General features: G+C 40.4%; 1 protein-coding gene across 1 annotated transcript; it reads right to left on the reverse strand.

Annotated features, from left to right (window-relative positions):
• Positions 1 to 306: 306 nt before the first annotated feature.
• Positions 307 to 26,505, reverse strand: si:ch211-136a13.1 (HHIP-like protein 1). Its single transcript, XM_028573010.1, has 14 exons — positions 25,138 to 26,505; positions 13,653 to 13,917; positions 10,384 to 10,663; positions 10,133 to 10,258; positions 9,826 to 9,969; positions 7,744 to 7,856; positions 7,249 to 7,389; positions 6,746 to 6,820; positions 6,342 to 6,468; positions 5,772 to 5,917; positions 4,923 to 5,004; positions 4,341 to 4,423; positions 3,747 to 4,109; positions 307 to 1,709 (listed from the first exon to the last, which is right to left on the reverse strand). Exons 1-14 carry the CDS (start codon positions 25,429 to 25,431, stop codon positions 979 to 981), a joined length of 2,970 nt encoding a protein of 989 aa, XP_028428811.1. The 5' UTR covers positions 25,432 to 26,505; the 3' UTR covers positions 307 to 978.

A 26,505-nucleotide genomic window follows, 5' to 3' on the forward strand; every position in this document is an offset into this window, starting at 1 on the left:
GGTATTAATGAACGTCTGTTACATTCAAGCCATTGCCAAATGAGATGCTACAATGCTAATTAAAAATGTCTCCACACAACTCTCTCTGTATTTCTATGTTCAGAAGATTGTGTCGTCCGGTGACTTTCCCGGGCAGAAACTTGAGTGAAGATAAATACCTCTTCTGAAGAGTCCATCATGTTTTTTTAATCCTCCGTGTCCTCCGTGTCCTCCTTGGCTACTAGCAACTACGTGGAGGAGGGGTGGGGTGGTGCGCGATCATGGAAGGCTTGTATCATGTGGACTCGCCAACAGTGTTGTTGTTATTACTTAGAATTCCTCATGTGGGAGACAGAAACTACGCACTATAGCTTTAATTACTATTTAGTCGCTTAAACAGTTGTTTTAAGGGAAGATACTTGTATCATCCTGCACAACGTATACTTCAATATATATAATTAGATGATCAACAATGCAAATATGTATGCCTAAGTTCACATCTCAGAATACCTTTTTAATAAGTGTCTGCAAGCAATTCCACCGAAATTACTTGATGTGTTCGGAAATATCACTGTAATAAAAGCAGATATGACCCGAGCCTTTGTTACACAGTGGTTAATAATGAGTGATATAGGGATAGATAACTACATAATGGTTTATGTGTTAATATGAACTTTCACAATTAGTGTTATTTGCTTGATTAGATTTTACAAAACAGTGGACTGAGTGAGATTAGGAGAAACTCCCATCATAGGCTCCTCTGGAATGTTTTTTTTTTTATTATTATTTGGCAGAGGAAGGGAAATGACAAATGAAACATCAATATGTAAAACTGGAAAATGTGAAAAAACAACATTCCTAGAATTGTTAGCAAACTGACATCACCAACATCAATGCTTAAAAATGAGCAGTCTGTAGTAACCTTTCATACATTCTTCAAACACTATCTTCACCACTTCTTTCTTTTCTTCCTATACTTTAACTTTTCACCCCTCCGTGCTAACCGCAGATCACCCCTACATCTTCCCCATGTGAGCAGTTGTGTTTCCCCACCCTGGATCTCTTGCACTCTAGCAGCGATCGCTCCCCGCCCTCACACTCCACATCATCCAGTAGGATCCTGACGCTGCGGTCTGCCTCCCCAAGTGCAGCCCTCTTCATCACGGCCAACGCTGTCGTGAAGCCGAGCTGTCGACACACCACAGAACCTGCTTTGCTGTTGAAAAGGTCATCGCAAACTGTCCCCCACTCACCACGGATAAAGATCTCCACTCTACCTCGATCTGACAAACCATCGGCGCTTACCAGTCGCACTGAGCCAACCCGCAGTCTTCTTCCTCTCTTGTGACCGCGACCTCTTCCTCGAAGCCTCTTATATACTCTGTTACCCTCTCCTGCACTTTCAAGCTTCTCTCCGAGCCACAGTCTCTCTTCCTGTGATTTAGGTAGCGTTGTGTTGATTGGTGGTCTCTGGGGCTTGAAGCCTGATACCGTGGGTTTCTGGCTCCAATATGGCGGCAGTGGTGTGGTCAGCGCTCCAGGAGACTCCGGGTATCGTTTCAGGGATGTTGTGGATGGAGAAGGAGGATGTTGTGGTGAGGTAAAAGGTTGTGAGGTGGTAAAAGGGGCGTACTGACGGGGTCTCCCGTGTCTCCTGGTTGGAGGTGTGGTGATGATTGGGGTTTGAGCAATCCTAGAGTAGGCTGCAGTCATGACGGTTGTGAGATAACCTGATGGAGAGACAGAATCACCCTCTTTATTTGAATATATGTAATTTAACAATGTGTTAAAGATGCTTATATGGTAATTATGAAACTACTTCCGGCAGCTGGTTAGCTTAGCTTAGCTTAGCATAAAAAGAAAGAAAAGAGGGGGCTGGCTCTGTCCAAAGATAACAAAATTCACCTGCCAGTTTGTTAATTAAGATTTGTTTTCGGTGTCAGTTTTTTATTTGGCTTGGTTCTAACAGATTAAGTCCAAAGTCTAAAAGCATCCATGAAGTCACTGCGTCCGGCAAAAAAAAAACAGTTATTTTTACACTTTGGTTTTGTACAAACAAGATATAATATGTTGATTAGTGAGCTTTAGAGGTGCTGTTAGCTGGATTTTGTTACCTTTGGACAGGCTTTCTGTTTCCCCCAGTTTCCAGTCTTTATGCTAAGCTAAGCTAACCGGCTGCTGGTGGTAGCTTCATATTTATCGTACAGATACAGTCTTTTCTTCTAAATCTCGGCAAGAAATCAAATAAAAATATTTTCTAAAATTTTGAATATATCTTTAGCTAGTACACCAAATTGTTCATTTGTGAACATGTTTTACAAAGCTCAGATTTCACAAAAGCCATTTAAGACCGGCAAAGGAAAGACATAAACACAGACACACAAAGATGAATGTCCAAACTGAAGCTGATGCAGAACCATTTATTCAAAATAAATAATGCCAAAGTACCTGATTTAATTTAAGGTACTGCAACACATAAATAAGCACCATTTATCCTGCTTTAGACTCCAGTACCAGCCAAAGAATATAATGCAAGAAATAAAGTTGCCACGTTCGCTAATTCCACTACCTGAGTTTGACACAAGCTTGTGTGAAAGGCTCATCCTCACCTTCTACATCCGCAAAGGCAATTTTGTCCTCAATTTGCTTTCGGTCAGTAAACAGAACATGAGCAAAAGTTGAGACATTGGTACACTAATACTTTATATTAATTTTCCAACATTTCCATTTCCATTTTAGCATTTAATGAGGTGTATACTACTAATCTGTTGTGCCCTCTTCAGAGACTTAGCACATTTTATGTAAGTTTTTTCTACTTTTCTAGTGCAAAGTGCAAAGACTGAAGCATTTAATTTAGTCATTTTTATGAATTGTAAAAAGTTTTTTTTAAATAAGGCTACTTTGCCACAAAAAAAACTGAATAATTTAAAATAAATACATTACGTTCTCATTTATAAATTAGACCACCGGCTATTTTACTGTATTTTTTTATTTCCTCACTTTTAAGCATCTTTTAATCATATTTCGATTTTCACCATGCAAGAAAATACTTGAGAGCTAACTGTAGGTAGTTCATCTCTAACATACTGTGCAAGCTGCGATATAAAAGATTACAGAGTAGTTTTAAGTTCATTCTTATGCTGTAAAACTAGTATGGAGCTTTGAATAAATAATGCTATAATAGCCAGTTGTGAGCTATAATTAAGTTAATTTCTACCCTGCAGTATTTTAAACTGATATACAGACCAAAAACTGGTTAAAAAAAGTAAAAAACAAAAAAAAGCCAAATCATATTTCCATTAATCCAACTTAGCTGCCAAACTATATTATTTTATATTTTCTATTTCTATATGGTTGATTGATTGTAAAGGTGAGTCATTAAGCGGCCTGTAACTGACATTTGTAGCAAGTAAGACTGCTTCAGCAATCCTGTGTAACTGTAATGTACAGTTTTCTAATTTAATAGTGATTTGATTTGATCAAAAAGGCAAGTTATATTAATCATTGAAGGTAAATAAATTGCACAGCATTTAGTTAATTTAGCTATTAGCATGTTAAAATGTAAAGCAAAAATAAAGCGCAGAAGGTGAAACCACCTGGTTTGACACTGGTGGCCTCACCGCGCATCAAGACACTTATTCGTGTGGGTTCACCGGTGGATTTACTGTTAGTCCTAACAGTTGATTTAGTGGTTATGTAAAGAGTGGGCCTAGTGGTTGGGTAATCAGTGGAGCTGGCTCGGTAAACAGGTGCACCAGTAGGCCTACCAGTGGGTGTGGTTGTGGCGGGGGTTGTTGCCATGGACATCTGGACAGGTGTTGGTACGGTTGTTGATTTTATTGTTGTTGCTGAGGTTGTTTTTATTGTTGTTGTTGCTTTTATAGTTGGTTTTGTGGGCGCTGGGGGTGTTTTTCTCGTTGTTTTTCTTGTTGTCTGTAATGTTGTTTTTCTTGTTGTTGCTTTTGTTGGTGGTAGGGGCGTTTTTCTTATTGTTGCTCTTGTTGGCATTGGTGGTTTTATTATTATTATAGGTGACTTTCTTCTTGGTGGTGTTTTTGTTGTTGTTGTAGTTTTTCTTGTGGTTGTTGTGGGTACAGGTGTGGTGGTTGGCTTCTTGTTGATTACAAACTCTGCAAAAAAAGGAAGAAATAAAGACATTTGAGCAGTGTCAAAAAGCCTATCCAGAATTTGATGCACATTGACAAGATAATCAGAATTCTAGACACGATTTATTTGATGAGGTTTTGGTAGAGTACATATGGCTAAGAGTCTAATGTTTCTATAAAGAACAACAACAAACAAAAAATGGGAAAACACACTGACAAAACCAAAAGTGGAACAGAAGTTAACCATCTGCTTACCTTCTTTGGGGTAGAAGTGAATCAGTTTTCCTTTTATCTTAACAGGTGAAGGCTTGACCCTGCATTTTCCTGGTGCTGCTCGCCTATGTGGTCAGGAGAGAAAAAATAAGCACACACATGCAACTTATTATATCATTTTTGAGCTTTGAAGAAATGTTAGTGTATTCTAAGATCAGCTATTCTACTTTAACTAGAGCTAGACTGGACCGCCTTGGTAGCCGAGTGGTTACAGCTTGTGTCACTTAACCGGTTTAATTACAGCTGGGGACCTTTGTTGCATGTCATATTCTCTCTCTCTCTCTCTCTCTCTCTCTCTCTCTCTCTCTCTCTCTCTCTCTCTCTCTCTCTTCCCCCATTTCCTGTCTCTCCTTGGTAAATTGTTGGGGCTTATTGCTGATACATTTGCATCCACGTATATAGCAGTCAATAAGCAACAAGAAAAATCAGTTTAGTTTAGTCCAAGTCTACATACAGTAAGTCACAATGACCAATGTCCCCATTACTACACTCTACACCACACACCCTGTAGGTATGATGAAAGTAGATTTATTGCTGCAATGATGTGTTGTAATGGTTAGCTACCTGGAAGGGTCAACTATCTTATAGATGACTCCTGCTCTGGCTGTGGCACTCGCGGCTCCTGTTGCTAAAAAATACAGTTCACCTAGAAAGATGGACAGAGGAAAGGGAGAGAGTGAGGCAGACAGAGATAGGTGGAGAGTAAAAGACAAAGAAACGGAGGGAGGTGTAATGAAGGTGGACAGCAGGGAGAATGGAAGGAGGGAGGGGATATGTACAATGAGTATGGATGAGGCGTAGAGCAAGAAAGAGGGAGAACAATGGCAAAACAGAGGAGATAGAACTTTTTAACTTTAATCTTCTCTGAGGCACTTTCAGGGGATGGAGGAGATTGTTTAAGACCAGCAGCATGTGTACAACCCTCTCCCTGGTAAATCAGCAGTCTCTTTAATACAAACCAGATTTAAAGTCAAACCAAACCCTCTACTGGGTCCTTTTGGTGGTAATTAATCATTATTAATGATTCCACAATTTAAAAAAATTATACTTTAGGAAACAAACTCTTTAACCATATCATTTAACTTTACATACATGTCCCACACCTCAATGACCTCATTAATGTTTACTTTTAATTAAGCAATATACTGTATATGATACAAGGACTATTTTTTTACATTACATTGCATGTCATTCAGCTGACACTTTTATCCAAAGCGACTTACATTTGCTATATATGTCAGAGGTTGCACGCCTCTGGAGCAACTAGGGGTTAAGTTAAGTGTCTTGCTCAGGGACACATTGGTTGATGTATCGCAGTGGGAATCAAACCCATGTCTCCCATACCAAAGGCATCTGTCATATCCACTGTGCCATCACCACCCACTATTTGTTTGCATGTTGGTAAGTTCTTACCTGCTTCATCCTCAGCAAAAGAGATGATGTATTTGTAGTAACTGTTGATGAGTTTGGGGAATCTGCAGGTCTGGTCTCTTCCCATGCAGATCTCATTGTACAGCCATTCACCAGAAGTAACATTCTCCTTTAGAGACATCAGACGCCTAAACAGAAACAAACCGCACATAAGTATAAATATATATAATATTTATCCCCATAAATTCTTTTATATACATGCATATTTATCATAAATATGAAATCCAGCCTGTGCACAATAGCTCAATATGAGTGCAGATTATTGCACTCCTTATTAAAAATAATATGTTGTAATGTTTTTCCACGTACTGTAATACTTGATGTTGCATTGGCTTCACTAAAGAATTGAAGGAAAAGGTGCGGCTAAAAAATCCTCAATCAAAGGACAAAGACAGATCTATATCATGTATTTTTTTATTAGGCTTTGTATTGTAATGATGTTGCAATTACGGCTTCTACAAATTGGATCCTGGGTCTCTGCAGTTATCGGCGAGAATTTGTCTCAAGAAAATGTCTAAAGTTTAGATTTAAAAATGACGCAGAAACACTTACCCACTCATAAAATCCCCGAAGATGTAGAGTCCATTGAGGTTGGGCATCTGACAGCCTCTGTAGATGTATCCTCCCGTCACTGATTTGCCCAACTTGTGGGGGTAGGCAAAGATAGGCAAGATGTCATCTAGACATAGACATAGAACAACACACCAGTTTATCACCATAACAAGAAGACAAAACTATAGCAACCTACTGCTGTAAATATGCATCCTATTCAGAGGCATATGAAAAGTCACTTGACCCCACAAACTTGAACTAAATTAAAATTAGCTAAAGTTATTATTCACAGCCTTCAACAGTGACCATACATATCATGTAAAAAATGTAATCCTTCTCAGTAGTGTCTGCAAAAAGTGAACGTGAAAAAAGTGAAATAACAGCAGCCTAAAAAGAGTCCTCACCTAGCGAGGAGTTGTGACAGAGTTTGCGATCGTAGCAGCTGAAGCCTTCTTTGGCCCTCCATCCATAGTTGCCTCCTTTAAACATGTATTGACAAAGTTAGTGCAACTTCTCAGGGAAAGCGCTATTGTACCATTCTTTCTAAATGGAATTGCTTCACAATCACAGAGTCTATGTTTACAATGCAGTAAATATACTGTGAAAAACCTTTGGACTTGCAAAATTATTGTTCGGCTGTAATTAGATGTTTATTTCATGCCCCTTTCAGGTTTCTACGTAATCAGATTGCATTCACCCTAATTGTTAGGGAGAAGACTGAGATTAAGCTATGATGTCTGACTCACTGTCTGCGTGGTCTTTGAGAGAACAGTTGTATATGACATGAGGATGATAATGATACCCTTCTCATATTTCTTATGAAAATGTTAAAAGAATTTTGAACACTTAAAATTCAGTAAAATCTCTCTTTAAAGTAAAATGTTGCTTCAAACTAAAATTACCATACCTTTAACAATAAGGTCCACCTCTTCATATTTGTTCTGGCCTACGTCACCACAAAACATCCTGCCTCCGCCCCGGCCTGTAGCGGGGTCACCACGGTCAATGGAGCAACGCCACATATTGCGAACGCCAAAGGCATAAATCTCTGCACAGAAAGAAAAAAAAAATACATTTACATATTGACAAAAATAGCACACATCCATTGTGAGGCTGCATACAGAAACCAAAAAGGCATATATTTCTGGAATGAAAGGTGATTTTGCATCTGCCATAGCCTAAAGACATGTTTTTTTTTTTATTGTATTTAAAAATGGCAGTTTACTGAGTTATGTTTTCCTCTGTAAGAGAAGGACAGTCCCACAGCAGTCACATATTATGTGTGCTCATTAGAGTCTACATTAATATTTATTATTGTGCAATTGATCTTAAATATCCCATTCATTTTAAATGTGACCAGACATAATTATTCCACAGATATAGAACGTTTTAAGAGATTTACCGGGTCGTGATTCTTTTTCTCTCAAGAATGGGTTATCTGAGGGGATGCTGTATGGGGGGCCATCGTCATTGTTGTCAACATCAAGACGCAGCACCTTGCCGAGGAGTGTTGACCTATAGTCAACAGAGTAGACCAGAGAGTGAGAACGATTTAGAGAGGCTTCAAGACTGAGGTGACTGAGTGAGTGCTCTTTTTAGGCAGATATAAAAAATAAGCTTGAGCACCTTGACCTGAATCTTTTCTTTATTTTTCTGTCCAACATATGTTTCACCTTTGACCTTCCACTCTCCCATCATCCTCTTTTTCTACTTCTTGCAACACACCTCATCTTCCTCTTTATTAACTTCCCTGCTATTTATTTTCTCTCTTTCCCATCTTCATTGTTCTTCATAATGTCTTCCTCTAAATCCACCTTTCCTATCATTGCTTACTTTCCCTCACCTTTCTCTCTGTCCATCCATTTGAACTAAATCTCTAAGTTTGTCCTTTATCCCTTTCTCCATTTTCCTTTTTCTCTTCTCCTCTCTCATTTACTGTGCACCTTTCTCCTCCCTATTCCCTGGTCGCTCTCTCCATATACCCCTTTTCCACTCTTTCCAATCCTTCCTTTCACTCCCTCACTCTCCCCGTCTCTCTCTCTTTCCTCCACATACCAGTGTGTGGCAGTCCGCAATGTGTAGTGTCAATATTAGACTTGGCAGGCGCTATCCTCCCTCATTCCCAGAACAGCTAATACAGCCTGTCAACAAAACCCCTCAGAAACAGTTAAAGGGCCAAACTATAACCGTCTGGAGAAAAGCTGTCAGCATCTCAGATAAACCTGTTTCCTAAACTGTCGTTAACCTGCTGCTGATAAAATTCATCAGAGGGCTTCCCCAGTCTGTCACAATTCTGATCAGATTTGTAGGCTGGTTTTGAGATAAACAACACCATGGGTATTCCAATTTAGCTTTAACCTCTCAGTCCTCTGCAGTCCCTTTAATACAAGCTCCTTTTATAAACTCTATGTGCACTGCTCTTGGCATAAACACATCCTGCCACCTCTCCTTGACTTTGACTGTTGGAACTCCCATTGGCACATGCCTGCCACCAGATACTGATGTGGTTTATTCTTTTAGTTTTAGAGAACAATTGCACATACATTATGAAGTGGAACTCTACATTCAGTCCACCATTACTTCAAGTCAATTATTGGAAACGTATGTCCCTCCTGATCTTTGGACAGTTTATGCACTACTCCTACAATAATCTTTGCTGACATGCTTACATCCAGCCCTGTTAATTCAAGTCCCTTCCAAAACTCTTCAGCACTTTTCATTTCAATATAATATAGACATAATTGAGATCTTCTCCATAAACCCTCTAGAATGTACAAAAAGTTCATTATTGAAATCCTAATTAAAGAGGTGTTCTACAGGGCATATAAAGAATACTTTTTTGTGATAATTTGTGTGCACAAATGACAAATATGTACTTTTGGAATGATAATCTGTGTTATATGAGCAGGTTCCCTGCCCAGCAAGATCCTTAGTTTATGGGAATTTCCATAAGTGGAAGATAACCTGTCTTTAAAAAGCTATAATTTAAAGTTGCAACAGAGTAACTTGAGAGTCTTCACAGCTTTGAAGTCTACCTTCTCCATAACTTTTCATTAGACTTAACTGGAATTTAATTAGCGGGAACTCCTTTAGGCAGAACTGCCTGGTTTTAACCAGACTTTGGTATTTTTTAATATATATTTATGCAGCCAACATCTCAACAACGTCAAGGTGTCTGGCAAAATTTTCTATGATGAGCACCTTTATCATTTAAAATTTTAACAACCTCCAAGTGTAATCAAAAGGATGTGCTTATCTTCCTTTTGTAAATATTTTTTTTTATTACACATAAGGATGAAGCTTTGCAAGGAGAATTATTTCCTTTTCCTGTGCTCACTTAGATGTGCAGCTCATTTTCAGGTTGGCTGTTGTAGATGAAAAAATATTACAACAATGACTTACGACTTGAAGAATTGAATGTGATGTGTTAGGAAATACTGTAGGCAACCTAATCAAGCACCTACATTTGTTAAATTATTCTTACTTGTTCTGTGAGTTGCCAAACTTTCCAAATGGGTCCCCAGCTCGGCCCCCATCACCAATGAAGATGTACAGGTACCCGTCATGGCCAAACAGAAGTTGTCCTCCATTGTGATTGGATGCCGGCTCTACCACCTCAAGAATAGTCCTAAATACAAGTAAAGTACAATAAAGTACAAGTACCAGAACTTACAAATATCCTATTACTAACTACTACTAACAACTAGTCAAAGTCTATCAACACAAATCTAAAAAAACGCTCTCTCTTTGTTTCCACTTGTGTTTCTCTGACTCTGAAATTCTCTCCCCACCTCTCAGAGGAGTGGTCTAGTTGGTTGTCATCATGTGCTGACAGTGTGAACTCGCTGATACGTATCCTCTCCTCCTTCTTGACAGACACAGAGTAGTATACATAGGCTTTTCTGACTGCGGTGATCCTATGCACGAAAAAGAAGCAGAAGAAGTCATACTGTACACAATCTGTTGGCACAGTGGCCTTTTCCCTTGAGAATTATGCAAAACATTACTGATAATGTCTCTACATTATCATGAAAGTATGAACCTTGGGTGTAGAGCTATGCAGAGGAATCCCCTCTCGTCTCCAGCCCATGGTGATGTGAGGACAGCATGAGTGAGGTTAAGGAAAGGACGGTCGATCCTAGAGCCGTTGGCCAGATACACCCATACATAACCCAGCTGCTCCGCCACAAAGAATCGATGAGTCCCATCATTTGCGTGAATCATGGCCACGGGATTACGGAGCCCGTTGGCAACCTCCTGCAAACACAGCTCCAGACATCCTTTGGGATCCTCACTTACCAACCCCAAGTTAGCATTTAGTGCTAGGGACAGAAAAGATGATACGAGAAATGAGAAATGAAGCCGGGAGTAAAACGGTACTGTTAATGGATCTTTATAAACACACAAAAACAGAGCAGAGTTTTAAGGGGCTGTAATATTAAAGTGTCAGTATCCATGAGACTTGATTAGTACAACTTCCTTTCTCCAGGTTTCTTAAGGTTAGAATTAAAAATCCATATTCAGCAAATACAACCTACTGCCAGACCAAAACAAGATGTATATATCCAGGCAATCACTTAGTTTTCTAACTTGCTTCTTACATATATAATATAATATAATATGTCTTCAAAATCATGCTTTTACCCTACAGCCAACCTTATGTGCAGATTGGTCTGCACATGAATCATAAATAGACTGTTATGGAGTTAGAATCATGCCAAAACCTCACACACACACACACACACACAAAACGTGTTTTACTCACGCCCAACGATTCACAAACAAACTCAGTGTGGTTTGCAAATACAAAACATCATTCACAAACTAATGCATTTTGTTCTGCAAATAAGAAACCTACCTATCAAACAAATACAGTATGTTTTACACATACAAAAACATATTTCTTCAATGACAAAAAATATCCTGCAAGTACAAACTAAAATCTTTCAAATACAAAAAAAATCTACTACGAAGCAAGATCAACATGCTGGATTTCTTCAGTTACCCGGCTTCACCTAACCTAACAACCACAATACAGTCGCTGCTTCCTAAAACAGGAAGGAAAGCTGGCAAAAAAAATAGCGGACGCTGTAGCCTAGATGCGTAGGCCTAAATCACATGGCTTATCAATATCACTTCCCCATCAGTCTGATATATCTGACCATAATTACACTTGTGCTTTCCATAAACTGTCGTTGCTTTCGCCTATTATATGATCAGTTGCAACCCTGGCAGTGGAAGCGATCATGAGAGCAAATACAATATATGAAAACATAATTCAAACCGATGTGCGCATTGGCGACACACGGCTCAACAAGCGGATATGCAATTCCCTCCCATTAAAATCTAGCCTATATATTTAATAATAATACCCATCAGGGAATGTTAACAGGGTTTTTTGTCTCTAAAGGTTTTAACTTTTATGAGCGCATCTATTTCTCTCTCTCTCTCTCTCTCTCTCTCTCTCTCTCTCTCTCTCTCTCTGTCTCTCTCTCTCTCTCTCTCTCCACCGGGCTGCACCTGATCTTCTAAGAACAGTGACGGCGTTATCAATCGAGTAGCCTATTGACTGGTCAGTAGGCCTATGTGGTGCTCCCGACCAGGTTAGGTGTTCAGAATAAGTTACCACGGTGATTGTACCCGGTAACAACTGATCCACCGTTACCATCACTGTGTCACTATAACCAGCGTTGTGACACAGGTTATTCAGGACCCCGGTTGTTAGGTTAGGTGAAGCCGGGTAACTGAAGAAATCCAGCATGTTGATCTTGCTTTGTAGTAGTCTACAGGCTGCCGGTCTCACAGAATTCTGTGAAATGAACATGGCCCCTTAACTCAAAAACTGTGGCAGTTTCACAGATTCGCCGAAAATTCTGTGACGGGCCCACGGATGCGATGCATGTAGGTCAATGACATCATCATCCGTGGTTTACGCACAGATTCCCTGATCACAGCACGTTTATTTCTGTACAGAGAAGCTGTATACAGCTTTGCTATTATTGGTATTTTTAGCCCAATAACCGCTGTTTTAATCAACATTTATTCACCAGATCTTATGGTTTAATTGTATTTCTTTTAATGTTATTATTTCGGTCTATTTCGGCCAGGGAAGCTGCTTTGTTGTTTTGATATTTTTTAAACTATAATACTACATCTAGCAACATATATGTAGATATTATCATAGTATGCATTTCTTTACTTTAATAATATTATTTTGGTCTTATTACTGGTGAAATATTACAGTAGGCTGTAAGACAGAACACGATATGATCAGAGTTGGGCGCATGCAAAGCCGATTTCCCACAATGCAATGCCGGCATTCATTTCAGAGAATCAGACAATGATCAGCGGGTCTTTAACGCCAGCATCGCTTCAATATACATATATATAATCAGTGGTTTTGTCATCAGCAACAACACGTTGCTCAGTTTTGTTCCAGTAAGTTATGTACCATAATAACGTTTAAAAAAATCTGCGTGTATATATCTATGGTCCTGGTAGGCTTAAATTGACTTAACAGCGCCACCTGCTGTTGTGGAGTGCGAATTACAGGACATTTGTTAGAAAATTTACCTGCATTTGTGTGTGGATCTGAGGGCATTTGTGTGTAGATCAGCAAGGCGGAAAGTTAGTGCCAAAACTCGCGTGACAGTTTTCCGTTCTTGTAGAATTTGTTTTGTACTTGAAGGATTTTTTTTTGTACTTGAAGGATTTTTTTTTGTACTTGAAAGATTTTAGTTTGTACTTGCAGGATATTTTTTGTCATTGAAGAAATACGTTTTTGCATGTGTAAAACATACTGTATTTGTTTGATAGGTAGGTTTCTTATTTGCAGAACAAAATGCATTAGTTTGTGAATGATGTTTTGTATTTTCAAACCACACTGAGTTTGTTTGTGAATCGTTGGGCGTGAGTAAAACACATTTTGTGTGTGTGTGTGTGTGTGTGTGTGTGTGTGTGTGTGTGTGTGTGTGTGTGTGTGTGTGTGTGTGTGTGTGTGTGTGTGTGTGTGTGTGTGTGTGTGTGTGTGTGAGGTTTTGGCATGATTCTAACTCCATAGATGTCTTTTTAGCACAAGTTCAGGTTCTTGCCACTGCGAATTTAGACTTTCTTTTTTCTATGACAACCTTTTTGTTCATGTTGGCTGTTTATGTAAATAGAAGTAATGAGATGAGTTTTTCCTCAACTCAACCTCACAATTAGATCAACGTGTTCATTGGTGTGTGTGTGTGTGTGTGTGTGTGTGTGTGTGTGTGTGTGTGTTTTTGTGTGTGTGTGTCTGCTGCTGAACATAAACATATGTCCCCATACCTGCATTTGTCAATACATTAGGATAGCAGTACTGTTTATCCTTCAGCTCCAGAAAGTTGCAGAACTTTCTGCGATCTTCTTCTATCGTTGCAGTCATGTTGGCAAACTGCTGCGGCCCCACCAACTCCTCCAGGAGGAGGCTTAGCGTGTACCGGCACTGCTGCCAGTAATCGGAGCAGTAATCCCCACACATTCCAGGCAGCATCCGCATTGGAGTGTTAGCATCCTCAGCATCATACAGGTGGGCAGCGTATGGAGAACACTCCTGCAAAAGTAAAGATGATTAAACAACAAAAACATTGAAAATTCTCTTATAATTAAGGTTACGAGGACGTTTTTGTCACTCTGTGTAGATATTTTTCAGTGTCTATACTATTAACATGTCTTTAAGCCAATGTGTTTATCTCAGAGGTAAAGTTAAGGACATGTATGGATCACATAAATATAGAATTTGTGCACTTATTCCACCGCAGCTCCTCACCGCCTCACTATTACTGGTCAGGCTTAGGTAATACACAGGCTGTCTGAGTGCAGTCTGGTATAAATGGATCCCAGGAAGGTCCAGTCAGTTATTAAGTCACAACCACACTGTCCACACCCAGAATGGTAAGCTGCAGGCACAGGCAGGCACGACAACCAAACCATTATGTGGTTGACTGGTGCTCTTTCACTCAATGCCAGATCATCTCTTAACTGATCATCACCAGGAAACAGAGCCCAAAGCACAAAAAGCACAAGATCACTCATGAAATGTTTGGCAGAATACAAATATATGAACAACCAACTGACTAGATGGTTAACTGATCCAAGGCTTCCGGTTGCAGTATCTGTGTTTTGTGTGCCTAATGCCCATTGATGAGTTAATTTTGAGTGATTTATGAGTTTTTGGCGTTTTAGCAAAATAAAAAGTAACTGGATGCAACAAGTTTAAATACTGTAATTTAGCACACATCAAAAGAACTCTAACTGACATTGTACCCCTCGAAAGCAAATGTGCTGTTGTCCCTAATAGCCCAAGGACGGACAAACACACAAGAAACTAGAACCTTATTTGTACACCTACACAGGCAAACTGTGTGTGGGACACTGAATGTGTGCTTATACTGTACCTGGATCTACTGCTCATAAATCATCACTTTTATTTCTTTGTGCAGGTCAAGCTAAAAAATCCCCATTAACTATGACATATTATTAATTATGAATACAATAGAGAGATGGAAAAGGAAGAAAGTATATGCCCGTGGGTCTGAGTGTTTATGTAACTCCAGGTTTGTTATACATGTCTGTGTGTAATTCTTTTATACTCATACATTCTGACATTATTCAGTTTGTATCAGGTAGTCCTATTAATTTAGTTTTAAGGCATCTTTGTAATTGCAAAATAAATGTTCAGACCTACTGATTTCCTGATTTTTTTTTATTGTGCAAGTACTCATTCATAATGACCCCATACTGAATGTAATAGCATATACAGTAAGTAATTTCCACATAATATACTGTATAACAGATAGAATTCCTCCTATATTCCTGTCCACCCTTGAGATTTGATCTTTCCATATCATCCCAATGACACAATGTTGAGCCTGCCAGAACCACAGGACTTGTGTGTATTTTCAGTTTTCTTGGTGCTCTGTGTTAAGGAGGTTGTGTTCTCTGTTCGGTTTGTTGATCTATTGGTTTTGTTGTTCTGTCCGCAGGATTACTGAAAAACTACTGGCCCGATTTTCATGAAACTTGGAAGATTGTAGCATGGGCCAAGGAAAAAAACACTTGGGAGTGGATCCAAATCAGAGGCAGATTCACAAATTATTTTTCACTTTTATTAACTTGCGAAATAGAGCATGGTCTTGGTGGAGGTCTGCACTCTCTGAGTGGCCTTCTAATTTAATATATTTTAGATCTGGCATTGTTTAATCCCTACAGTTAAATGGTGATAGAATGATTATATAGGGTATTTCACACTGTTCCCTAAGGTCTCCTAATAGGATATGTATCATTGGTTGGGCAAAAAATTGCCCGAATGCTATTTTATGGGCCCTTAACTACTCTGTGAATATGGCCTTATTTGTAACAAGAGCTTTTCTTCCAAATATGGTATGCTCATGGATATTTAGATGAGCTGCCCGCTGATTGGTTTGAGCAAACCACATAGAAACACATTGGACACGAGACAGCAGGTCTCATATTTCAGACACTGCAATGTTTCGTTACTAAATTCACTTCTGAGACTTTTTTATGCGAGAAATCAACTATGTAAAGCTCAAATATGGGCCGTTTTACGAAAATGTATGGCTAATTGCAAATTTGGTAAGACGTGTCGGATTTCAGGAGGTCCACACAGTCTGACGAGACAGCGGCAGCCCCGCTGCGCTCCATACCCAGAAGAAAGTCACCGTCACTGGGTTACTGGACAACCGGGGCTCGGGGCTCTGCGGAGCTGCCCGGCATAACTATAATATATTTACAGTTTGAATTTTGTCTCGCTACTTATATAACAGCTTCCCTAAGGTCTTACACAGCTAACGCTTGTGTCCGATTTCAATTTAATGCATTTTTGTGAAGAGGAGGGGTTTCGTTAGCGGCTGGTGTCCGTTCAATCCTATGGGTAGCTAAAGATCGAGGCTAGCTAGCTAGCATCACTTTCGGTATAACTAAAATATATTTACAGTTTGAATTTCGTCATGCCACTTACAGAACAGCTACCATAAGGTCTTACAAAGCTAACGCTTGTGTCCGATTTCAATTTAATGCATTTTTGTGAATAGGAGGGGTTTTGTTAGCTGCTAGTGTCCATTCAATCCTATGGGTAAAGTTTGCGGCTAGCTGCAGGCCCTGGAGCTCCGTCAGGGCCTCGCCATTTGGTAGTCCAGTCACCCACAAACGGTGACTATGCACGTGTATGGAGCGCTGCGGGCTTCCAGTCACAGCGAGCCGGGGTCTATCAAGGAGGACACACCGGGCGGCGAGGCAGCACCGGCCGCTGTCACATTAGCCTGCTGAGCTCCTGCTGAATTGCGACATGCTAGAATGGCTTGAAACAAGGTAACCAAGGCATTTTTTCCACAAAAAATGTTACAGAGTCCATGGTAGAACTTCAGACATTACCACAAAGTAATGAAATACATGTGGCAGGGCACCTTTTAAGGTGTCTGATAGTGTTTTATTCAGGAAAATGGGAGACATCTATGTAAAGTCATCACTGGTCTATGGCTACAGTGTCTTTACTTCTCCTTTTTGACCCACTGAAGTTGAAACCCCAGCTATTGTCAGTTCTGTTTTTGGCTCCTACTATAATAGGGTAGGATAAATGCATTTAAGTAGGAACAGCTGTTCCCTAACAATGCAGCCACTTCAAACTACTATAATTTGGTGGTAAAGCTGCAGTTCAGAATAAACTGAAATTCTGTAAATAAAAATTCAGTTGTCTACCTTCCTGACTCCCCATACTGCACTGAAAGGTCTAAATTGTGTTTTTTTTATTCAACAGAGTCATGGCAAACAGATGGCTGGTAAATGTGTGAACCTAAACCTAAAGTAAAAAACAAAGTGAGATGAAGAAAAAAATGAGAAGAGATGTGACTGTGCCTTAACTTTTCTACAACAAATGGTCCCGATTTAACTAAATCATAGCTGGAGTCAGTTACTGAGTGAATGCAAAGCCTCAGTAGCTGTGATTGTGGTGAGAGAAGAAAAAAAAAAACATTAGATTGTCGGATGCCTCGGATGTCTGTGCCTTTGAGATTGTTGTGGTCTTGAAGTGGCCTTAGGTGGGTTTTGTTGTTTTTTATTTTAATTATGAAATATACTCTATACTATTAAAAAGACAGTTATAACACATATACACACACACACACATTTCTAATTTTCTTATACAGTTGCACCATCTTTTCAACTTCAGTTTCAGTCTTTCTTTAGAGTTTATTGATCTCCATTTATAGGTTTCTTTTCCTGTTTTTCTGTTTCATCAGTGCCTCCCTCTATCTTTATTTATTTTCACTGCTTTTCTCTCTATATCTATCTATCTTGCTTTTCCTTTCCTTCTCTTCTTTCTCTGCCCCGCTCTTGCTTGAACTTGATATAATGTATCCTGTACCCCTGGCCAGAGGAGGAAATGATTGTTTGTTTGGTCAGTTGAGCTCAGGGATGATGACAATCTCCCTCCTGTCTCCCTGACATGCACGCATGCACGCACGCACGCACGCACTCACACACACACACACACACACACACACACACACACACACACACACACACACACACACACACACTTATTATGCCTTCTATTTGTCTCTCTCACCATCTATCTGTCTCTCTCTCTCTCTCTTCACTGTCTCTCTGATATCAGTGCAAGAAGCTCTTGCAGCGCAGCTGTAACAGAGGGCTCAGTGTGGTGGGTTTACTCAGGATAAGTACCTTGGCAGTGGGTTGATTTGACCACCTCCAGGGCATCTCTTACCTCAAACAACACAAAGTGGGTCTGAGTGGAGCTCCAAAGAAGATTTTTATTTTTATTGAAATATTTAAAACTCAAAGAACGAACAGCCACACCGCTCAGTGCTATAGTCCACATTTTTTGACTAACCCTTTAGTAAAAATGAGCTTTACATATTTACATTGTTCAGGACTCTGGCTTTATCTTACTCAAATTAGACTGTTCTAAGTCGTATTTGCGCTGCAGCGCTGTCATTACACACAGTCTACACTGCGTGGAAAGAACCACATAATTACCACAGTTAAAGAAACCTAAATTTAGGAGTCAGAGGATCTGTCACTGTCTTAACATAGCGTATGATATATTAAACTGCCAGGAAGTCTTTCAGTTAGTTTTTTTGCATTATTTGACTGTGTGATTTTTAAGTGCTATTTACGGTAAGTGCCCGTTTGTTTTGGCTTCTGGAGAATGAAGATTTTATCTGAGGTAGCCTATATGAGCCAGAAAAAAATTGTGCTGCACCTATGATTCAATTTGCACTCACCATCTGCATGAAGTTAGTGTCTTAGATGCAAAGTCAGCATCTGATTATGCAATCAGTATGTTGGACTGGCTGGCCAGTAAAGGAGAGGTGGATCTGTTTAAAATTAGCATGCTCAGAAAAGAAATGGAAACGTAGTGATACTGAAATAGAAATACAACAACATTACCAAACATTAACAAAGGCCACAATCCCAGTTGGGATAAGGTGCAGTATTTCTAACGCCGATACAATGGACGTCATTCACCAATATCTTCCTACGTTTTCTCTTAAATATGTTCTTAAGAAAGTCCCTGAGACATCAGAATTGTTCACAGGTGTGTTCTTAGAATGATGAATCCCAATGTCTTCGTAAACTGAAAGCTCGTGCCTGTTGCTCCTATTTAGCATAGGTACCGACCGCGATAAGTCCCATAAAAGGGCATGAGATGACAGGGCCGTGTGTGTGCACACTTAGAAAAATGTCCAAAAGACTTGGCAAAGACGGTGGAGGCCTCAACTCCAAAAGAAAGAAAAACTTTAGTAATTCTGAAGTAGAGGTACTGCTGCAAGAAGTTAACAAAATATGAGACATCATATTTAGCGTCAGCAGTGCATACTAAGCAGCAAATAAAACCGATGCATGGAATGTACCGGTAGTTACTCATGCAGTGAACGCTGTATCCGGAGAAGGGCGCGGAACCAATGAAGTAGAAAAGAAATGGTTTGATCTGAAATCTGAGGCAAAAAAATTAAGTTCAAAACATAGAAGTAATCTTGGCGTACTTAATATTGGATGGCAGGGTTCACCGTTAACATAATTGATGTGAATTGAAGGCAAAGCAAGGCAAGTTTATTTATAGGCCTAGAACAACTCATACACAAAGTGCTTTACAAATGAGCAGTAGTGTGTATTTATTAAAACAAACAAACGTATAATTATGTGAAAACGGAGGGAAATGTTAAATTTGAAATTAGAACGGATGAAAACAGCATAGCTACTTGTTTTGCGCAAACATGTCAGCAAATCCCAAATAAGAAAACATTGATGAATGCCAGAATCTTCGTGAAAACTGCGTAAGTGGGGTTTAAGAACACATTTGTTCTCATGAACGTTTGGGGAATGAGGCCCATTGATCACACTGGCCCTCATTTATCAACCTAACGTAGAAACCAGCGCAGATATGAGCGCAGAAATCATCTTACGACAGGCTTCACGTGGGATTCATGAAAAGTTCGTATCACACCAATCCGAGCGTAAGAATGGTCGTACATTGATAAATGCGGCGGCTGGAAACGATCGTCATTTAAATATCACGCCCTAATATATTCTGGGTTTTGAGGCCTCGCCCCTACAATTTACGACATGGCGAGACGTAATCCGGCTGAGAAGCGGAACTTTTCAGAGGTGGAGATTGAAACCCTGATATCTCTGGTTCATTTGCACTAACGTGTGTACTATTTGGCAGCCTGAAAACGGGTATTAAAGGCTGTAGAAAGAATGCGGGATGAAAAGAGATCACTGATGCGGTCAACAGTGTTGCCGTAGTAAATCGGACTCCAGCTGAAGTTTAGCCTATTTAATTTATACATCCTTGACACATTTTCTATAGTCCTAATAGTAATATACAGGCTTCTATTGCAATCTATTAGGCCTACATGTAGGTGTACCTATAATTAAATAAACACACGGTAGCGGAGTTTATGCAGTGTCTTTTATTTTACTCGTGTTCGTCGGAACGAGGCAACAGCTGAGGGAGAGTGCGTGTCCTCCGCCCCCCCGTGCTGGACCCTGTCTCCTGACAGCAGAGGGGCTGGAAAAACAAGCCAAAATAACTTGGTCAATGGCAGAAATAAATCATTCACTTGAAAGAGAAACAAAAACCTGAAGAATAAATAAAAATGTTGTGCATCGTCATGTTTCCTGTATTGAATATCATTGCCAAACATAACACTATAGGCTACCTTTTAAAAGTGAGGAATAATATCTTGTCTCCTTCATATAGCCCTCAGTCGGTGGCTGTTCTGGACACTGCTCTCTGGGCATCGGGTCATCTGGCTCCATCGCTACATTTATGGCACCGTGTCTTCTTGTGCGATGTTGTGCAGAACCCCACAGGCTAAAACAATGTTGCAGACCGGCGCATAGAGGTCTTCTAAAAGAGCCAGATCTGCCATTACTGATACGTGATCAACTGATGACTTCTGCTTCTCCTGTTAAACTGATTATATGCTGCACCGCAAATCCACACTGACTCAAAAACTTGCGTACACGAGTTCAGACCAGACGTGAGAATTGATCGCAGCCTACGCTCACGTCCAAATTGATAAATGCCGAGCTTTGCGTAGGAATCGGCGTACGCCCGTCGTACGCCTGTTTTAGGTCGTACGCACGTTTCATAAATGAGGGCCAAAAACACTATATAAGACAACACAAAATAAGTATTGAACTGTTCAGTGAAGACATTTCTGATGGGGCTATCGGCATGACATTTTCATTTTGCACTGTAAGTGTTGTGAAGATGTTTTATTATATTCAGTTTGTTAAAAGTGTTTGGCTACTGCTAAGAAACTGTTACTTTTTTGTATACTTAATTGCGCATAATGGGCCCTATCTTGCACTCAGCGCAATTGCCTTTGTACACCGACGCATGTATCATTCCTATTCTGCACCAGACGCACAGCGGACTTTTACAAATAAATTTCGGTTCAGCGAAAAGAGGAGGCGTGTTCCGGCGCAAACGTTACTTGGTGCTATTTTGCAGTTTTGGACAAAACAATTCCACCACTGACCAGGAAAAACCTGGTCTAAAGTCAGTGGCGCTAGTCTAAAGTCAGTAGCGTGTTATTCAGATGCTATTTTAGGGGCACATGCTTGGCCATAATGTAGCATGTGCACAACGCGCATACACTTCTCTCATCTAAACGGACGCAGCAGTTCCCATTTTTCCAAACCATACATAATTACAAAGAAAAATATTACTGAAAATGCGCTTCAGATGTTTGGATAGGTCAGGAGGCACTTTACAGTACAGTCCTCAAAAAGTGTGTGTGGCTTGTTGTGTTTTACGCAACATTTCCGGCGGGATCTGGTCGGGAGTGGCAATGCGCGATGTGCTCCTGGTGGAGCAGGTGGATGGAGATGGAGTGGGGGGGAGGAGGAAGGGGCACAACAGGAGCAGGTGGTGCGTTTGGAGGCCCACGCTCCATCGCTGCAGCAATCCTCTCCAGACTTGAGGAGATGCGCCCGAGAGGCCGCAGCAACATCGCCACCCAGACAAGACGGGCATTTATTACTTTGCCGCATCCTGGACAGCTCCCGCTGGCGTGTGCCAGGCAAATCCGCCGTCATAATAGCAATCCACCATGGAACAAGCGCGCCTGCTCTTAAAGGGAATGTGAGATGACACTCTGATTGGTTTATTGCACGTAACGCCCAAACCACACCTAGCTACTTCAGACCAACCCATTTTAGATTTGCTCACTCATCATTGAGATTTCTATAGAATTAAGGTTATTTCAGTTTTCCCATCCACAAGTTAGGGTAGAACAGAGAGCTAATACGCTTGATAGGTAAGGTAAAAAAACATTCAAGTTCTTCCAAATCTTTTGATGATGTAGTTAAACTTTTAAATTGTAAATGTGGGATTACCAAAAAGGAAAAATGCAGTAAATGTGTTGTTTAATTGTGCTGCAATCTATTCAGTCATTCCACTTCATGGTCTAGAGTCCAGGTAACTCATGTCTGTCTCTTTTGTGGCAGAAGATACTATGACAAAGATTTCCAGGAAGGAATGAAGCATAGTGTACTCGTTGCGGATTTACTTGCACACATGAGCAAATGTAAGCAAGTGAATTTGTCAAAAATGTACTTTCAAAGTTTTCTCTTAAAGGATTTCCTCTGGATTTAGTTGTTTCAATCAAACAGTTTATGTTCTTTATTTCAAACCAAGTTGAAAAGTTTATTGCACTGCATTTTTGGGCTTGTTTAGATTCATACAACACATGAACAATACTAAGGGCCCTATTTTAACGATCTAAGCGCACGGCGTAAAGCACATGGTGCAGGTGCATTTAGGGCGTGTCCAAATCCATTTTTGCTAGTTTGACGGCAGAAAAAAGGGTCCGTGCGCCGGGCGCATGGTTCAAAAGGGTTGTACTTAGTGTCTTCATTAATTCATAGGTGTGTTTTGGGCGTAACATGCAATAAACCAATCAGAATGTCATCTCCCATTCCCTTTCAGCCCAGTCTCACGGCAGTTCGTGAAATGGTCACATAATTTAATCTATTGATTCGTGTACACGGACACGTTTATCTCCTTTTTTTCGTGATGGTCAGCACATTTTTTTTTTTAAACTAATGTATTTCAATGGGAAGCATCTTTTGTGATCACAGCACGATTCATTAAGAGCGATTACGTTAGCGAGTAGTTTGAAAGCCCGAAAATCCGCGTCAAAATCGTGTCACGTTTCCTAAACCCAACTGTCACTTTCTTCTTTTACTAAACCCAACCGTCCCTTTCTTCTTTTACTAAACTAAACCATCCCGTTTTTGTCCCGCGTCCCGTTCTTCTTTTCCTAAACCCAACCGTCCCGTTGTTGTCCCGCGTGTCATGGAAACTTAAGCCCACCCACGACTTTTTCCTTAACTTAAGGGGCTGTGTTCATTTCATGGAATTCTGTGAGATCAGGTTGTAAAAAAACATGCTGACCATCACGAAAAAAAGGACATAAACATGTCCGTGTACACAGATCAATAGATTAAATTATGTGACCATTTCACGAACTGTCGTGAGACTGGGTTGTCCCTTTAAAAGCCAGGTGCATTTGTACCTTGGCGCATTGCTATTATGTTGGCGGATTTGCACCATATTTTTATTTGTAATCTTTTGCATGTTTGTATGCTGCTGCGCTTCCCTGTGTGTGTGTGTTTGTGTGTGTGTGTGTGTGTGTGTGTGTAACAAGCACAGTGTGCGTGCACTGTGCATAAGCCTAGGCACATTTTACTAATTTGCTGTTAAAATAACAATGAAATGCTGCGTTATTGACTTTAGACCAGGTTTTTGTTGGTTAATGGCACGATCACTTCCCACTGCCTCAAAATAGCAATACATCAATAATTCACCTGAACACACCTCCCTGTAAGACCAGCACACCCATGGGCGCAAAGGTGGGTGCAGGTGCATTTGCTATTTAAACAATGAGGGATCTGGACGGGAAATTGACAACTGTGTTGGTCTTAAACTAGCAAAGACACTTGGTCGGGCTTTGTGCTGCGCCGGGTGCAAGATAGGGCCCATAGACTGTGTTTAGCTCTCCAAGCATGGGTAAGTGCTGTCTAACAGATGCCAACCTCACCATGTAGCCATTAAACCACATGTGTTGATTACTGTTTAGGTTCTTACTGACAAACCACACCACAGTTTTGTTTAGAGGGAGACAGAAAGTTGGATTTTCAGAGTGGTGGTTATAATGCTGCCCACTGAAATATAAATGATATTATTATTATCTGACAAAAAAACAGAGGAAAAAGAAATTTAAATAAATTGCTCAATGCACATTGTGCTCATTTTTAAAGGTCCAATGTGTGGGAATTTCTCCCATCTAGCATTGAGATCATATATCGCAATCAACTCTCTCGCGCCAAAGTACATATTACAGCTACAATAGCCTTCACGCTTTTTTCTGATGATGCCGGTCTTTTGCTCTTTTCAATATCCTTTTTCTTTTTTTGGGCGAAGAAGAAGAAGACACGGGAAGCTACGATATCCATTAGCAGCATTAGCAACACCTGTGAGTTTATCGTGTGACAGCGAAAGGCGGAGCAGTATGTCCTGTTTGTCCCTTACTGGCTAACGTATTTCAAGATGGCGCATAAATATGGAGCATCTACCCCAGTTCATGCAAACGCAAATGTAAAATTTCAAGCCAATAGGAATACTTGGAATTGATGGTTGGAATTGATGGTGGTGGTAAATATTCATGAAAAAGGACAAATTTGTGAATGGGCAACACAGATTTTGATGATGAACAACTAAAAACATTACACACTGGACCTTTAAGATGTCTTACGGAGTAATACCTTGGACGCAAAAACCAGGTTTCCGAGTTGGGACTGCAAACATCCGCAGCCAAATTTACACCTTGCATGATAGACATATTTAGGTTCACAAAATATGGGACTGTAGTCACTACTGTAGGCACTCCATAAAGTAGCTACGGATGGAAATTAGCCCTTGGCTACAATCTGGCATGTTTAGATGCATGTATTCCATGTTTGTTCATTAACATGCACTGTCCCAATCAAACACTAACACATAGTGGAAACGATTCATGTGAATCCCACTGTAAAAATGACTTTAGCAGGTGACCCATGTATATTTCCAGTATATTAGTATAGTTTCAGTTAAATACTCAAATGCAATTAATTACAAACATTATCCCTTGAACATCTGGATGCCCAGGATAAGGAGAGCATAGCCACATAATCAAACATAATTATAATGATTCAAATAACTAAATGTTTCGCTTACCTGGCAGAGGATGCTGCGTATGTACTTGGCACATGTCACATAACCTGAATGGTCAAAATTGTCCATGATGGTGTAAAACTTGACTGATATCTCCTCATCTTTTTCCAGATCACAGCATCCAAATTTAGAATACTCCTTACAGAAGACCAGTGGCTGCCGGGGCTCAAACGGAGGCTTGTAGTCCAAACACTGGGGGTGACAGCACCCCCGCAAGGCATGGAGGAGCAACAGCAGGACCAGAAGAAGGAGGTGAGGGAGGACAGTGTGATGCAAATTACAAGTTTGTAGGGTCATGGTGTGAAAATGCTGTCTTTCAGTTCAGTGTAGTTTGGCTCTTGACCCAATAATTCAGCAAATCAAAGCACTTTGGATTTGATATTACACTATAATGTGTTCGAAGAGTGAAGCCTTGTTGTAAGACAATGCACATGTTACTTTGCCACTGGCATCTGTCAAACACAGGTATGAGACTCAAAGTTAGCTTTGCTGAAGGAGTTTGGAGATTTAGATGTCCTCGTGTGATGTCCTGGTCACTGCAGTTTCAGGCAACCCTGTGTGTGTGTGTGTGTGTGTGTGTGTGTGTGTATCAAACACACTGACCACCCAGCATCACACCTGCCTGCAAGTTGGCCAGAGACCTACAAAGCGCTCAGAGTCCAGGCATTATGCCTATACGGCAAGTAGGGGTCAAACTGATCCCGGTCCAGTGAATTCTTTTGATGGTGAGGAGATCTACAGTGCAGCTATCCGGGTGGTGTGTGGAGGATGGCAGAACCAATGTCCCAAGGTCCTGTTCATGTGGAGAGTTTCAGTTCTTGTCACTACAGTAGTATCATATCTGCAAAAACATCTGTGGATCACAACACAATTTCTTGAAAGAAAGAAAGTGTCAAAATCTTCTAGTTACTGAAACTCCATTTCCATCAAAAATAAGTTATTTGCTGGATGCTCAGCAATCCTCAAAAGAAAGCAGTCCCATTGCTAAGAAGTAATCCAGCAGGGACGGAAGTTTAGACTTGCACCTTCAGCCGAAGTTGTGCAAAATATTTACTTCCAGCCTGAAGTCACTTGAAGAGCCTCGCTGTGTTTGCCCTGGACATGTGCTCACTCACTGCAGCCGACATGAGCCATACATACGGAGATCAGGAGAGAGTGAGAGAGAGAGAGGTTCTTTCATTCAGAGACAGAGCCACGCTGCAGAACTTAGCTTAGTTCCCTCCCTCCTCGTTCTTTCCTCCTCCTCCTCCTCTCTTCTTTTCATTTGCTCTTTCACTCTCCTACAAAGACACAGGCATTCCTTCCCATAGCATGTGGTCTATATTGCCCTGAAGTTGCAACTTTCCAACTCTCCTCCCTCCCGGCTCTCCC

The sequence above is a fragment of the Perca flavescens genome, chromosome 3 (assembly GCF_004354835.1).
Source record: "Perca flavescens isolate YP-PL-M2 chromosome 3, PFLA_1.0, whole genome shotgun sequence".
NCBI lineage: Eukaryota > Metazoa > Chordata > Actinopteri > Perciformes > Percidae > Perca > Perca flavescens.